Source organism: Lampetra fluviatilis, chromosome 49, assembly GCF_964198595.1.
Source record: "Lampetra fluviatilis chromosome 49, kcLamFluv1.1, whole genome shotgun sequence".
Lineage (NCBI taxonomy): Eukaryota > Metazoa > Chordata > Hyperoartia > Petromyzontiformes > Petromyzontidae > Lampetra > Lampetra fluviatilis.
The window spans coordinates 8,903,588-8,920,961 of NC_136323.1; the positions used below are offsets into that span (position 1 = coordinate 8,903,588).

At 48.3% G+C, this 17,374-nt stretch overlaps 1 protein-coding gene across 2 annotated transcripts in view; it reads left to right on the forward strand.

Annotated features, from left to right (window-relative positions):
- The first annotated feature begins 1,474 nt into the window (after nucleotides 1–1,474).
- The window catches only part of NUP214 (nucleoporin 214), a 48,147-nt gene continuing 32,247 nt past the window's right edge, over nucleotides 1,475–17,374 (forward strand). The window contains exons 1-10 of one of the 2 annotated variants that reach the window (XM_078878083.1): nucleotides 1,475–1,636; nucleotides 4,152–4,347; nucleotides 6,303–6,451; nucleotides 7,522–7,732; nucleotides 8,860–8,930; nucleotides 9,784–9,844; nucleotides 10,784–10,887; nucleotides 11,201–11,307; nucleotides 12,367–12,436; nucleotides 15,485–15,611. In XM_078878083.1, the coding sequence (XP_078734209.1) occupies nucleotides 1,598–1,636; nucleotides 4,152–4,347; nucleotides 6,303–6,451; nucleotides 7,522–7,732; nucleotides 8,860–8,930; nucleotides 9,784–9,844; nucleotides 10,784–10,887; nucleotides 11,201–11,307; nucleotides 12,367–12,436; nucleotides 15,485–15,611 (1,135 nt within the window). In that variant the 5' untranslated portion in view covers nucleotides 1,475–1,597. The remainder of the gene's footprint in view (nucleotides 1,637–4,151; nucleotides 4,348–6,302; nucleotides 6,452–7,521; nucleotides 7,733–8,859; nucleotides 8,931–9,783; nucleotides 9,845–10,783; nucleotides 10,888–11,200; nucleotides 11,308–12,366; nucleotides 12,437–15,484; nucleotides 15,612–17,374) is intronic. The other variant, XM_078878084.1, reaches the window with a different exon arrangement.

Genomic DNA, 17,374 nt, shown 5'->3' on the forward strand with positions numbered 1-17,374 from the left:
GCCACTGGTTCTTTATCTTCTGCAGATGTAGATGCCACCACCGCCATCTATTGCAACTGGACATACGAGCAGGTCTGTTCGTATCTCTTAAAGTTCGTAAGTCGAATGTCCGTAATTAGAGGAAGTCCCCATATACAGCGCATTACATACAATCTCAAGATGCTTAACATCAACGACAGTGGGGACGAGGGCATGGAGGTGATGGGGACATGGAGGTAATGGGGGCATGGAGGTGATGGGGACATGGAGGTGATGGGGACATGAAGGTGATGGGGACATGGAGGTGATGGGGGCATGGAGGTGATGGGGACGTGGAGGTAATGGGGGCATGGAGGTGATGGGGACATGAAGGTGATGGGGACATGGAGGTAATGGGGGCATGGAGGTGATGGGGACATGGAGGTAATGGGGGCATGGAGGTGATGGGGACATGAAGGTGATGGGGACATGAAGGTGATGGGGACATGGAGGTGATGGGGACATGGAGGTGATGGGGACATGGAGGTAATGGGGGCATGGAGGTGATGGGGACATGAAGGTGATGGGGACATGGAGGTGATGGGGGCATGGAGGTGATGGGGACATGGAGGTAATGGGGACATGGAGGTAATGGGGGCATGGAGGTGATGGGGACATGGAGGTAATGGGGACATGGAGGTAATGGGGGCATGGAGGTGATGGGGACATGGAGGTAATGGGGACATGGAGGTAATGGGGGCATGGAGGTGATGGGGACATGGAGGTAATGGGTACATGGAGGTAATGGGGGCATGGAGGTGATGGGGACATGGAGGTAATGGGGACATGGAGGTAATGGGGGCATGGAGGTGATGGGGACATGGAGGTAATGGGGACATGGAGGTAATGGGGGCATGGAGGTGAAGGGGACGAGGGCATGGAGGTGATGGGGACATGGAGGTGATGGGGGAAGCCAGAGTCGCATGCTGCAGACCCATGGGTCCATATGGACAGGGTCGCAGTGGAGACGTCCATGCGGATCGATCGTCGATAAGAATCGGATTAACAAATTAGAATCGTACATTTAGCATCGATTGTTGTGCGTCGGATTCGCGTAAGCTTTGCTGTAAAACACGTGTCATTGTCACAGGTGCAAGGCGACTCAAGGTGGATATCCCACGCGAACTATGTCGTAGCCACTCTACCAAACTGCAGCGACGATTGCAATGAAATAAAATCGATTCTAGAATCGATGGAATTCAAATCGAGAATCGAGTGACGGAGCCTTGGACCATTCCTACTACCAGACGACTTCAGGGGGGGAGTTTTATAAAACGAAACTGTAACACACCACAATGATCAAAACACCTATTTTATAAACACAGATATTAAACAAATACTTAAATATTGTATCTGTACATGAGTTAAACACCACACGACACGTAATAACCGATTAGTAATCAATATTTTCCATACCCCCCCCCCAGTGAGGAGCGAGGTGGTAGAGTCCGCAGCGTTGTGTGTGTCCACGCCGCGTCCCTCGTCTCGTTGATCTCGGACCCACGTCGCCGCCGCCTTCCTCCTCCGTCTCCTCCTTCCCTCCCTCATCCCACAGAGTTCTCTCAGAAGCCAACCAGCCATGGTGGACGAGAGCTACGCACCGGACAGGGACATGAAGGTAACGAGCGGCAGAAAGTCCACCGTTTGCTTTGGCGCCAATTTCTCCCCCCCCCCGAGCCAGGCCGCTGCTACTGCTGCCCGGACTCATCCTCCGTGATCGTCGTCGTCATTCTCGCTCCACTGCTGGACGGTCCCACGCCTCCTCAAGGCGTCTCTCGCGGTGTCGCGATGTCAATGGTTCACTGGGCACGCAGAAGTGATGGCTTCGCTCGTGCGCGGTGCCGTGGCGCCTTGAGCCGCCGCCTAAAGTTAGCGAGGCTAAGATGCATGGAGGGGTCGATGCGTGTCGTCCACTTGCACACACAAGTCTTCTGGCTGCTGTCCGCTTGACGATGCTGGTTGTAAAACGTCGTACTCGGATTGTCAATGTTGTGTGGGTTTACTCTCCAACACACCGGTGTGCTGTACTAGTATAGTACACTATACACTAAAATATACACTATACACTACACTATACACTACACACTAGTGCTGTACTAGTATAGTACACTATACACTACACATTAGTGCTGTACTAGTATAGTACACTATACACTACACTATACACTACACTATACACTACACATTAGTGCTGTACTAGTATAGTACACTATACACTACACATTCGTGCTGTACTAGTATAGTACACTATACACTACACTACACACTGGTGCTGTACTAGTATAGTACAGCACTACACTATACACTACACACTAGTGCTGTACTAGTGACTAATTGTCATGTTCTGTATACGTAACAAACCTTACTAGTTGGCTGTGTCGGGTGGTGGCGGGTTTAATGACACATTGATATTTACGCGATCTAAACCAAAGAAACCTGTATTATGGATGATATTGGTCGCGAAAGCCTACGTGTTAAACTAAGTACTTTAATATTGTCATCGTTTAAATAATGTACTGTATTCCCTTCACACTTTTTTTCCCTGTAATAGTTTGTGTGAATGTGCTATTGTGTTTTTGTATTATTATTTACCATCAGTCCCACCGAGACTAAGCATTTGCCTTGGCTTCATTTGATATCATCAAATGCTCACCACCTCAAACTTCCCCACGAGTGATGTTGGGGGCAGTCGTGGAGAGAGTGGAGAAGTTTCCGTACCTGAGCGATTGTGCTTATGACCGGCCCTCCGGTTTGGCACTCGAGGTCTCAACTCCGAATCCGTGGAGCGAAATTGTATTTTCATCGGCTGCGTAAAGCTGTGTGGTAACTACCTGGTCTGTTACGTAACACACACATCCACCCTCATGCCCTCCCTGTTCAATATTTGCGACACGTAGAGCCATCTAAAGGAACATCCTGCCTACGATCCATCCTGAGGTTTCACCAGGCTGGATTTTGTGAGATCACAGATTCATGACAGATCTGGACATATTCCCATCAGTGAGTTCCTCCGACAGGCAAGGCTGCGTTGGCTAGGTCACGTAGCCCGCATGCCCAACCACTGCATGCTCAAGCAGCTTCTGTTTGGTCGGATAGAGGGGGATAAACTTGCGCGGCATGGGCTGGAGAAGAGATGGACTGATCTGGTGCAGGACGATGTGGAGCTGAGTGGACTTGCCGAAGATTGCTACCACGTTGATTATGAATTGCTACCAGCGTTGTCAGATTCGGTCTCTGTGGATGAGATTTGTGAAGGACGCTGCTGGGAAGGTGGAGACAATCGCCCTCCCGCAACAGCGGAGGGCAGAGAAGTGACGCTCACAACAACGAGTGGAACGCCGGGCGTATAAAACGCAGGGTAGTTGGCACAGTGGGGAGCACAGTTGGTGCATCTGCCAGTCGGCTCATGGCACCTGGGTCTCTTGTGTGACCTCCAGCCAGCGGGCCTTCGACATTTCACGTGGTCTCAGTGTGCCTGGCATGGTTTTGCGAGCGTTTTGTGAGCCTCTGTTAGGGTATTAATTAACGAACATGGGTGTTTGTGTATTTATATGTCTGTTTATTTGTCTGTATTTGTGTGTGCATGTTTATGTGTGTGCGTTTTATTTAATGTGGAGTAATGTAAACTACTTAATGTACATTAGGATTCAGATTGTCCATTGTGGTGTACATTATCGTGTAAAGTAGTGTAAGGTAGATATTGTAGTCTGATATAATTTAGTTGTATAGTGTAGCATGTGGTGTATTGTGTGGTGTATAGTGCGGTGTATAAGTGTGAGCTGTCATGCAGTTTGAGGGTGAGTAGGGGGTGAGTGTGGTGAGGCTGAAGTGAGTGTGAGCAGGGGGTGAGTATGTCTGTCTAACCACTGCATTCTGCACACACAAAGTGTAATCAAGAATCCGATCAAGACTGGATAATCACGGTCCATCAAATCACGAAGTGGGTGAATCGTTGCCTCCTTCACGGCTATTGTGATTATTATGTGTTCATGTTTTTGTTTGTTGCGGTTGCTCCCGAGTCAAGAGCCGCATGGCTCACAGGGCTATACCTAATAAATGAAATTGAATGTAACGCAAATCTTCCGTGAAGCTGCGTTTGTCACCCCCCCCCCTCTCTCGGCGTTCACCCCCAGGAGTTCCAGTTCCGGCAGATGAAGCGCGTGCGTGCGTTTGTGCCACCGGGACTGCTGCCCTGCGACCGCGTGAGCCTCCTGACCGTGTCTAGTCGCTACGGCCTGCTGTTCGTGGGCGTCCCCTCGGGCCTGCGAGTCTACGAGACGCGCAGCCTCGTGGCGGCCAACACGCTGGGCGGGGACATGGACACCGTGGGTGAGGAGGAATTATTTTTCTCCCCCATCATTATGCCGATTGTGAATCGTTGCTTCCTTAACAGGTTTTATTTTGTGGTGGGAAAAGTTCAAACTGATGATTACGTGTTAACTTTTTCGATGTAGTTGAAACATTTCACAGGTTATGATAAAGGCTGGCTGACCCATCGCGTTGTCATGAGCCATTGCCCTGTGGGTACGCGCTGATGCACTGATGCCGTGTCCCTCAGGCTGTCCCTCAAAAGCGTGAGGCTCCGCTGACGAGGACAAATACTCGGGACATATTTGTCAGGCGTGTCGTTTAAAGACCTCACTCCGTTGACATTGCATTACAACTCAAGGTAGTGATGTCAGTGACATCCTGATAGTGCTGTGATAGTGTGCATGACCGTAAGTCGGTTTTCCCATCAACAAGGGTTTAAGCTCGTGTTGTGTAGGCTGGGACTCGCAGCCTCGATGTGTCTCTACAAACGGTAATTTCCTGCTCAAATGAGTATTGAGGCAGTGCTCATCTCCTGTGTACAGCCCTGTAGAGCCAGCGATAGAAATTCGACATTCTGATGGTGAGGGTGACTCTCTTCATAGGGCAACCACTGCTCACTTGGTTACAAAGTGGTGCTCATTGGTGGTAACGTGTTTTGGTTTGGTCACGTGAATGTAAATGTGTCATACACCCACTTCCACCCAACACAGCAAATTAGTAAGGTTTGTTTCATGAACAGAACGTGCCAATTTATTATTAATGCAGTACACAGGTGTATTGGAGAGCATCTATTGAAATTGTGTTCTGATAGCTATAGGCTTAGTGCTGCTTGGCAACGTATCATTTAGTAATAACTGCAATACATCAGTTAATGTACTTGAGTTGAAATCGATACAGCTGTAATGCAACACTACTGATCTTTTCGTATCTTACACACAACGCACACCATGTACCAGTCACACAACATCCTTACTTTATATCCAGACACACTAGACCACGTGCCATGCACACCAAGATTATTACACGCCACGCATACTACACACGTTCGGCACATTGTGCATACACCACGTGCTCTGCACAACACAAAACCAGATCAACACGCGCGCCACAGTTTCTGCATAGAACACAAACACGTTAATGCACCACTATCAACTATTTCATATATAACTAATAATCTCAGTTGATGAACTGACTAATCTAACAGGTTACATGTATAATTTCATATCAACATAATTTATTATTATTTATATGAACACATTAACCCCCCTGGTTCCTTCTCACTTGTAGGCGCACAGTGATGATATCACCTTCCCCGATTTAAGACGGAAAAACAGGAACACATCTTCACACGCTCTTGGAAAAAACGCCAGATGGTGTTGGCTGTAATATATGTGTGTACGATGAACTTCTTTAGCACTGTACATCGCCAACCTTGCCAATCGGAGGTGCGGGGGAAGGACCACAGACTAAACACTCAAAGCAGCAATCACCGTACTCCGTTGTAAATCTTGTGGGTTCTCCAACACACCGGTGTGCTGCAGTAGTAATACATTGGCACGTTCCGTTCACGTGACAAACTTGACTAATTGTCTGTTGAGGAGGGTGTAGGACACATTCACATTTACTCGACCTAACCCAAAACACTGTTTCCTCATGGCTAATATGGGTCACGAAAGCCTACATGTGAAAATGTGGTACTCACTTTATCGACCCCAGAGGGATAATGGGCTGAGGCAACAGCTTTTTGTGTTTAGTTTGTTACCCCCCTCCTCCCCCACACATCCGACTAGCATGGCTGGCTACGTACGGTGCGAAACAAGTTCTACATACTTACATACAGTAAATACAAGCCCCAATGATGATTTTAACTCACAAACCTCTGCCGCTGAGTCGCCTGGCTTGAAGGGCTGCTGGTTTTTTTGCTTGGCGTTCACGAGCGCCGTGTGTCCCCCCCCCCCATTCCCCTCCTCCAGTGGAGGACGTGGAGCACGTGGAGCTGCTCTTGCCCCAGCAACCGCACCAGATGTCGCTGTCGTCGGACGAGCTCACGCTCGCGCTGTGCCTACGCCACGCGCCCGGCACCGCCGTACACTTCTACGACGTCCGTGCACTCGCCAAGAAGGTGAGCGATTACCTCAACATCCGGCTGTCTCGCCCGATGGCTTCTGCACCCGGCTCGACTGACGTGCAGCCATCCATTGTCTCGCGCACCCATTGCTCCCAAACATATAGCCGTACACTCACCCAGTCTCTCAAACATACAGCCGTACACTCACCCAGTCTGTCAAACAGTCACCTAGTCTGTCACTCTCCCAACCACTCAGTCTCACTCATCCAGTCATACACTCACCCAGTCTCTCATACGTATAGCCACCCTGTCTCTCACTCACCCAGCCACTCCATCTCTCACTCACCTTGCCATACACTCACCCAGCCGCTCCATCTCTCACTCACCTTGCCATACACTCACCCAGCCACGACATCTCTCACTCACCTTGCCATACACTCACCCAGCATCCCAGTCACCAATTATCTCAAATGCGCAGCTTAATAGCCACTTAGTCTCTCAAGCATCATCACTCAGTATCAGCCACACAGCCACCCAGCCATGCAGTCATGCTTAGAATGTATTTTCTTTGGGAACACTTAGGAATGTAATAGAAATTAAAATCACAATTCTAAAGCTCAAAAATGTAACAGCATGCAAAGCAATACCGACTTGTTGCATGACACAAAATAATTACGAGCTTTGTTGTGAAGAATATAAATGTTCAAATGAATAAGCAGATGTTCATAGGCAATTACCCTCTCTCTTCAGAGATGAGTCCTAGTTCGACACAAAACTATATCATACATTATTAGGGTCGTAGAGATAAAAAATAACAATAAATAAGCAGGCTATTAGACCTGTGCTCCCTACCCTCACTAACCCACAGTGACCAATGAGGTGAAGTTGGGTCAAATAACCTCCACGACCCACATGGCATGGGGAGGCCTTCATCCAGCAGTGGATGGACAACAGGGCTGTGGATGCACACCTGTGCCGTAACAGGGTGTTATTGGTACCGCCGGGCGTCACGCTTAGGAGCGCACGAACCCCTCTCCGCGTGCCGTGTGTCACGCTGGCAGCGTTGACGGCGATTGCGCCGTCAGGCCGTTGCCGCATAACGCCGTGTGACGATGTTGTAACAGATTGACGGTGCCGTGCAGGGTCGTGCCGCCCCCTTCTCCGTGCTGCACCTGCCGGGTGCTGCCGACACGTGCGCTCTCGACATGAAGTGGAACCCGGCCGCGCCGTCGGTGGCAGCCGTGTGCCTGTCGGACGGCGGGGCGCACGTGCTGGACGTGTCGGGGCCGCCCTGCATCTCCGCGTCCCTGCCGCCAAGCGCCAGCGTCACCGCCAGTACGACCCCGTCCCCCACCCTCGCGCTTCCCATGAGTCCTCGCTGCCACTGACCCGACGCCACGCAAGAGCAGGCGCCTGGCTTCCTAAAGGATGACAACTATCGACTTCCATAAAATCTGCACGAATTTTAACAAGCACACTTTGGGGATGACGATGACAATGATGGGTTGAGTAAAAACCCGGGCCAGGAATCGAACTGCATTCATCCAACTCTGAGTCTGATGCTCTGACCACAGTGCCGCGTAATTGGATGAGTTTCCTTACAACTCAAATTACATGAATGCACAAGACACAGATTATTTTTATATCCTCGTTTGAGATCGGCTTAATCCCTTGTAATCATCTCTCCAGGTTAAATAAACATTACTGCCACAATGTGGGAAGTCCACAGAGCTCATCCTCATGTGTCTTATACAATTTCTTACTGTATCTGTGCTCACCAGAAAACACTTAAGGTGAAGGTTTTTGCTGGTAGTTGTACGTAGAGAGACGGACTGGTTGCTGCAATAATGTTGAGGGATCGAGAGCGCAGACACACACAATCGCACACACAAAGACAAAGATCCCATGTCTCGCCTTGAACAGATTGTCAGGGCAAGTCCTGTTGGCGAGCGCCTGTGAAGGCAGGTGCGGCACACGAGGGTGTGCCGCATCACTCCCGGCCGCCTTTGTCTCCCCAGTGCTGATGTCTGCACATGGCACGAGGTGGTCATTTAAAGCGGAGTCGACCTAAGGTAGACCCAGACATGGTTCACATTCACTACTGTTATTGGTCATGAGCGGGAATCTAACTCGGGTCGCCAGGTTCATAGTCCAGTGCGCAAACCACTACGCTTCCGCTCCCCGAATCACGCAACAACAATTACAGCCGCCATTCGCCACTAAGTGGCGATGACGTCACCACGGAGCTTGTGCCAGGCTAGGTGCCCTTTGCGGCCGCGTGAAATGTCGAAGGCTCACTGGCTGGAGGACTCAGGTGCCGTGGGTTGACTGACTGAGATGACTGGCAGATGCACCACCTGTGTTCCCCTATTTGTGCACTCACACACACACACGTATGCATCTCAGTAAGCTTCTTCATGAAGTATCTAATTGAGGTACGCTGTTTGTACCCGTTTGTGCAGTTTGCTGGAGTCCAAAGGGAAAGCAGTTGGTGTGCGGGAAAATAAATGGAACCATGGCTCAGTACACACAGGTAAGTGCGTCTGTGTTTGTGTTGTACTCTGAGGATGTGCTATTATTGTGTGTACATTTGTCTTTGTCGGAGTGTGGGCATATGTTTTTGCACGCAGTGGTTAGCGCACTGCTATGAACCCGGTAATCCGAGTTAGTCCGCTCACAACCAACATCGGTGACGAATATCTGAGCAGGTCCTGGGCCTCCTCTAGGTGGCCTCTGCCTTAAATGAGTACCTGGAGCGGTGTGTAAACACGGCCACTCGGGAAACAAGCGCAGCCGTGTGTGTTGCTGGCCACCCACCCCCCTCTCGTGTGTCGTGTTGGCCTTAAATGGTGCTCGCTAACAGCACTTGCCCCAACACTGTCCTGGCAACCTGGACATAATGACCAAATATTCACATGAGTGGAACATGGTATTTTAAACTGTTCTGGGCCTCACCTGGGCAACTCAACCGTACAGAGAACCGAGTACCCTGTGCGGCGGTGAGCTCGGCCCCGGTACACGTTGGGGTAGGAGGGTAATGTTTTCCATCACTGTTCACCATTGGTTTATGGCTACGTAGTTTGAGGAAGGACCATTCCATGGCTGAAGCTGGGGAATTTCCATCTGGTACAGATTGCCTGTCCAGGTGGCTCCGGTGGTAGTGCGGGCGACTGGTCGACCATGTTACATATGTTGTTGGGCAAGTAGTTGCGATCAGAACATTGAACGGTTTAATTACGGGTGTTTGAAACCCGTGTACGAATCCAGCATCTCGGCGGTGTTCGCTCTGCGCATCTGAACATAGCCCTCGTGAGCCCTCTGGTTCCACCTGGCCGCCTCCGCGGTTGGTAAGTATCCTCCCGTGTGGACGTTGTGTCCGAGTGCAGAGCCTGCAGGAGAAGCGGCAGATTCCCTGCGCCCCCTTTTACGCCGAGGACCCGGTGAGAGGTACGGAAACGCGTGCGCACACAGTCCCAGGGTGTAGAGCGCCAATGCCGTTCTCGGTAACCTGTCCTCTTCTATCCTGTACACGTGTGCCCTCCTCCCATTGTAACTTCTTCCTGGTTACATCTTCAATACTGTGTTACCACGTTGTATTACAGTCTTCCGAATTGTTTACCCTATCCTGCCCCGATCGTTGTCTGCACGGTGTCTTTTTTGTCAACAGGTTGTGTGTATATCGTTTGCGTATCATGCTTATTGTGTGTACAGTATAACGTGCCCTTCTACTGTCTACCCTGCTTGTTTACTGTGTAAACTTCAATGAGAGTGTTTCTGTCTTTATCCATGTGTACATGTCTGTGTTTTCTGTATATACGGTATGTGCGTTTGCGTGTACGTACTTGTGTGTGTATGTGTGCGGAGTAGTGACGTATTCGTTAGCATCCAGCGCTACAAACCCAGAGACCTCAGTTTGATTTGCAGCCTTGCCTAACATCATTGGTGAGTGATATCAGAACTGGTCCCATGCCTCCTCTCGGTCAACGTAGCCTTAAATGAAGTGCCAATATGTTGTGTAAACATCAGCACTGTAGTGACAAAGGTGGCCAGAGGTAGTCCTGACCACACCACCTTTTCATGCCCCAGGCCCATCTTTATAGGTTACTCGCTAACAGCCCTTGACCCAATAGTCTTTGTAGGCTATGCCGTGGAACCTTTCTATTTTTTATTTTATGTAAAAGTATAACGATGCATGCGTGTGAGCATTTGTGTTTGGGTTAATACGTAGGCATAATTGCATGTGTCTGTGCGTGCATGCCTCAAAGTCCACTTCGCCTGGCACAAGTACCGTGGTAATGTCATCGCCACTCAGCCGTGAGCGTCTGTTGTTGTTGTCCAGTTTGCGTCCACGTGTACAACTGTGTGTGCCTGCTTGCGTGCGTGCAGTGCTAGACGTGTGGTGGGTCAGCACGCACGTGTTTGCGGTCGTGTACGCCGCAGCGGATGGAAGTCTTGACTGTTCACCCCAGCTCGTCCTCATCACGCTGCCGGTGAGGAGTGCCGGGGGGGGGTGGACCCGGGGGTTAGGGGGTGCACCCCTCATCATTACCTGTGAAATAAGTGGCAGACTTAAAGCCAAATCGTGGTAAAGAGATTGCAACAGTAGTCCTTGGATGTAACGCACCCCCCGAAACAACAGCTGCAGTATCTAGCAGAGAGAAGGAAGCAATGGTGAGGTATCAACAATAATGGCCGTGATGACCTCTTGACCTTGGGTTGCGTGCTATGGTATTGTTGCATTGTATGTGATTGTGTTGTGTTTAATTGTATGGTTTTATCGCTGTGTGTGCGATGACGTGACAGAAGAAAGATGAGAAGACCCAAGAGAAGTTCGTGAACTTCAGCGACCTGTGCTTTGCCCCCAAGTCGGAGCGGCAGCACCGCTACTACCTGCACCACGTTGACGAGTGGTCGGTGCAACACCACACACGCACAAAAGACAACATACCCCTCATAGCATTAACAGACTGTTGGGGCAAGTGCTGTTAGCGAGTGGTGGGTGGCCAGCACCATGCTCGACCGCCGTTGTCTCCTGAGTGGCAATGTTTACACACTGCACCAGATGCTCATTTGAGGCTGAGTCGACCTAGGGGAGGCCCAGGACTGCTTTAGATAATCGTCACTGGTGTTGGCCGTGAACAGAAATCAATCTTGTGTCCCTGGGTTCGTAGTGCAGCACGTGAACCGCGACACTTCCGCTCCCCATGCACACAGAGACAAAAACAAACATCTCCCCACATCTGTATATAGCAGGGGTGGGGAACGTCCGGCCTGCGGGCCATACAAGGCCCGCAAAATCATTTGGTGTGGCCCTGCCAAGGCAACCGCAGGCGGGACTCGAAATTCAATAAATCTAGGAGCAAACCTGGAAAAGCAGTTGCGAGTAGCAACATCATCAATACCAGCTAACATCACACGCCTCGCCAAAGAAAAGCAGTTCCAGCCATCACATTAGGGGTGAGTTAATTAAATGTTTGACCAAATATAACAGGCTATTTTTTAAGTTGATAATTTTGTATAGCCCACGAATGATGTTATACATATCCAAATGACCCTTGGCAGAAAAAAGGTTCCCCCCCACCCCTGCCCTATATCCACCGTGTGAGGTTGGCTCATCTTACAAGTAGCTACTGTTTACACATCCCAACAAGTACCGATTCAAAGCTGAGTCGACCTAGGAAATGCCGAGGACAGGTGCAGACACTTTTTTTTTTTATCTGAGCCTGATCCTTTGCGTGTGCTAACAGACCCTAACATTAACACAAGACAGATGGATGGGCACAAAGAATATTCCCTGGAAATAGCAATAGGTGGTTTGTTCCACACGTGTACGTTTTCTCAGCCACTTGTTAGCTAAGTGGTCTTCTGGGTTGGGCTGCATGTTGGCCATTACCTGTGCAGTCATATTTGTTTGAGCAGGGAGATACTTGGCATGGTTTTGAAGGATCCCTCGCCCTGTTTGATTGCAGGGACCTCATCGTGGCTGCCTCTTCGGTTTCCACCGACGTTGGGCTCTTGGCAAAGCAGAAAGAAGACCCTGTGAGTTTTCCACTCCCTTATCTTTTGCTCGTTCTATCGTCTGGTTCAAGTGTCTTCCCTTCTGCAGTTGGTGTCGGAGGCTTTAAGCAAAGTAGGGATCTCGGTTTTGCTGTGGAACCCCCATTGGGAGTTGTCCTTTGAGCCTCGGTTGACGCTCTGCTCGCCGTGTTCAGTTGTTTGGGGGGGCTGCTCTGTGGTTATGTTGGGTGGTGGGGTGGTGGTGCAGTGGTAACCCTTCCTCACAGGGGCTTGCCTTGTTTCCACTCAGAGTTTGTATGTTCTCCCCCCCATTGTTCTGCATGGGCTGCGTCCGGGTTCTGCGGTTTCTGCCCATCGCTATAAAACAACGTTCAGCGACAACTTTGTTATCCTGCATCAATGGGAAGTGGAGGGTGCCAGTTATTCAAATATGTCGTTTATCTGAGAGTTAACCTTGTGGTTCACCAAATATTCCAAGTAAATAAAACTTAGCAAGAAATAAATTAAGCCTACACTTTAACTATGATATAAGAAATACATAATACAGGTTTTTTTTGGGGTTAGATCACGTAAATATATAAATGTGTTGTTAAATCCGCCACCACCCGACACAGCCTATTAGTAAGGTTTGTCACGTAAACAGAACGTGGCCAATTCGTCACTAGTACAGCACTAGTGTGTAGTGTATAGTGTAGTGTATAGTGTACTATACTAGTGCAACACACCGGTGTGTTGGAGAGCAAAGCCACAACAATTACAATCTGAGTACAACGTTTCGCCAGTAATTACAACTAGCTTCATCCGCAACAGCCAGATTTGTGAAGCAATAATTCTACAGAAATAATATTTCAGAAATAATTCACTTTTTTACCAAGGTACCCTACCATACTCTTAGGTTTTTCCGGTAAAGTCACGTAGGTAAAAATAAATAAATAAATAATAGAAATAATAGAAATAAAATAAGTGATTTATCGTGATTTATTATTTTATTTCTATTATTATTTCTATAATTTTATTTATTTATTTTTACCTACGTGACTTTACCGAAAAAACCTAAGAGTATGAATCCTTGCAGCCACGAAAGCTTCAAATCTAAAGGTACCTACCAGTCAGTTGTAGAGCATTCTAAGTTGATTGTAGAGAAGCAGTGGGGCCATTTAGAGTACAGTATACAGTAAAACAGTTCTGTATGTACAGACTGTCGCTATCGCCACCACTCGGCAGCGTTCTGGAGCTCCCGTAAACAACAACAACAATGGAGCTACGTGAAGTGCACGGCAAGATGCTGTGGATGGCTGTCGGAATTTTTCTGGATACGTGAACAAGATTTGTATTTCCCTCTATGACAGATGCCGGTTAATGGAGTATTCCAAATGATAAAGTGTCGGATAACAAAGCTTTTTCTGTACAAACGTAACTGATACTGGCAAAAACATCCCAATGTAAAAAACAATAACCTGAAGATGACTCAATTAGAATGACTCAGGGCAGCGACGTTGCTCCCTGCTTTGAGTGACTTGGCAGGACGAGCCTGAACAAAGATATATTTAGACTCTTTGTGGCTTTCCTGCGTAAACAAACATAATTAGGATATTCTTGGTTCTTTCGGTAAAGTCACGTAGAAGGGAAATAATAAAATAATATAAATATAAAACAAGAAAAATTCTCACGACGTTTCGACTGCAACACAAGCAAAAACCGCCACTTTTTTCAAATTTTCTTGCTGTGGATTTCACACCTGATGACGATTGCTTGTGTTGCAGTCGAAACGTCGTGAGAATTTTTATTGTTTTATATTTTTATTATTTTATTATTTCCCTTCTACGCGGCTTTACCGAAAGAACCAAGAATATGAATCCCTGCAGTCACGAAAGCTTTAAATCAAAACATAATTATGATGTTGTAATTAGGCACTGCACTAATTTACATGATATGTGCACATTAATTATAGAGATGGCAGTGGGATAAGTGTGTTGTTTGCTTCCGACCCTAATGTGGGATAATGATGGTTGAAACTGTGAGGGAGACGGTTGCGATATATCTCGATAAGCCAGTCACTGTGAACCTGCTTGTGTTATATTTAATTTGTGTTTATTTGTGAATTATTTTTACAATTTAAAGTTTTTTCATAACAAATCTGCAAGATTTGTTTCTAAGATTCCAAGAACACAGGATGAGATGTTACTATCCTTTGTGCAAGCACTTCCAAGAGTTCATGAACAGTGTGCCTGGTGAAATTTGGGGAGCGCATCGTCAGTAGTGTACATTTGGTTCCTAGGGTGTTTCGGCCTTTCACACTATACACCCTCCCCAAAGGCGGCCAGTGACAGGGTGATCAATCCTACGCTTGCGTCCCATTCCCAATTAGTCATAGGAGTTGCCTTGTTTCTAAGAGATCGCTGTTTCAATACTCCCTTCCTCAGCAAGTCCTTACTTCAAGTCGTGGAATGTGATAGTCCTGCTTGTAGCATCGTTCGCCTTTCAATATTGGTCCTATACTGTGCTCACTTCGTCTGCAGATGAGCAAACGCTTCTACTGAAACCGCTGTATCCATTGCAAAAGTTGAGTCGTGCTAGGGAAGGAGGCAAACCAACAAATAAAACACTCTTGTGTGTGTGTTGGCGAGGATGTGGTAGTGTAGCGGTTTAATGCGCTGCACTGCGAACCCGGCAACACGAGTTCGACTCATGCTGAGAGCCAACGTTGGTGAAACGTATCTGAACCAGTCCTGGGCCTCCTCTCGGTCGATTCGGCTTCTAAGGAGTACCTGGTGCATTTTGTAAACATCGCCACAAGGGAGATGAAGGCAGCCGGGCGTGATGCTGGCCACACAACCCCTCGCATGCCCGTGCTCGCCAACAGCATTTGCCTTCAACAGGTTGTTATGGTCGTAGAGGGGGGGGGGATCTTGGTCTTTGCGGCGTAACCACCGCTATGTGTGTGTGTGCTCCAGACGTAACCACCGTTGTGTGTGTGTGTGTGCTCCAGACGTAACCATGGCTGTGTGTGTGTGTGCTCCAGACGTAACTACCGCTATGTGTGTGTGTGCGTGTGTGTGTGCGCTCCAGACGCAGTGGGAGACTTGGACCCTGGAGGACTCCAGCCGCGCTGTCTGCCCCGTCAATGAAAACGACGACGACACGCTGCCCATGGGCATGGCCATCGACCGCAGCACCCACATGCTCATCCCCATAGGTGCCCGGCCCATTTGTGTGCCCACCCCCCACAGTGGTCCCTTGCCCAGCCCTAGAGGTAGACCTGCCCTATATCGATAGCTATAACTACATCCTACGCTCATGCGCACCCTTACCAGTACCCCGTGAATACATGCGCATGCCCACTTGCGCCATCTTTGTCTGCAAATTTCCACTTGGGCCTGTAAGGCCTACGCTCAGGATAGATCGATAACGATTTACCCCCTCACGGATCGACAATGTTTATTTATTTCAATATTCAAACTGGAAAATCCCTTGCGATGGAACATCTTGGTTTGCAAGTGGGCCCAGGGTTTCAATTTACACATACAATGATAACGCATAATAGCCTGTTCGCAAACATTTAGAATCTACGAGTTGGCCTGTGGCCACATCTGCGACACTAAAGCTTATTGCTGCTGCCTGCTGCACACATTCAATTCGATGCTTTGAGTACCTTAAATCAACAGGGAAGTTAAAAGCTGTGAACTGTTTTGTTATTTTACCAGGCAAGACCCACTGAGCTATGTGACTCGTTTTCAAAAGTGACTGGCCACAAATGATCGCTCATCAAAGTGAATTATCACGAGGAAATCCTCTTAGACGCGCGCATTTCTAAATGTGGAGGGAAAACCCGGAGAAAAACCCCATGTGACCACGGGGAGAACATCCAAACTACAAAATACACAGCAGGCGTCCGGGTCGGAATGGAACCCACGACCTCCTGTATACCAGGCAAGGTAGTTAACATCTTGCTATCATGGCCCCCCTGTAGGCCTCACCCCTCTTCTTAGGGTCCTGCCTCTTTCTGTTTAGGCTTTGCCCCTTCCGAGACACATGGTTGGGATTGTTTGGGTCTTAGATTATTATCATGAGAAATAATGTATCCAGTTTGCATTTATACATTGAACATCATAGCCAGTTAAACATATAATTAACTGGTGCATGCTGCCAGTGCGCGTGGAACGTCAAATAGTCAACAGTTGCACATCCATAATACAGGTTTTTTGGTTTAGATCGCGTAAATGTGTCGTTAAACCCGCCACCACCCGACACAGCCAACTCGTAAGGTTTGTCACGTAAACAGAACATGCCAATTCGTTACGAGTACAGCACACCGGTGTGTTGGAGAGTAAATCCACAACAGTAGTAATTACAACTATAGCCAGTAATTACAACTAGCATCAACAGGCGACAGCCAGATGATGCTGTCGGGTGGTGGCGGGTTTAACAACATTTATATTTACGCAATCTAACCCAAAATACCTGTATTATGGATGTTATTGGTCGCGAAAGCCTACTTGTTAAACAGTAGCACATGTTGTGCGAGTGAGTTTTATTTGGAGATTAGAAACTTGAGACCGGCGGCTTCACATCTGTGTACTTCTGGGTGATTGTTCCATGCTGAAATGGCTTTGTGTCTGCGTGAGCGTGTGCCCGAATTGTTAGAATTCGGGGATCCGATGCGATTCAATCATCTTTTTTTAATGTTGCGTTGAATGTAGCACCTCTCGTGGTTGCCAGGTTTACGTGAACCAGTTATACAAAAACAAAAGTAATAGATTAATATGCAATTCTCATGGATCTTAATCGGGTCTTAAATAATAGATGTTAATCATTATGTCGTTACTACTCTGGGTCCCGCTGCCTTCTGCCCTGGCTCCCCACTTGGCAATGAAGGTTTGTTAATCTCTCCCTCAAAGTGCTTTTGTCATTTTGCTGGCTTTGACAATGAAACCTATGGGAGCGATGTCAGCCACATCA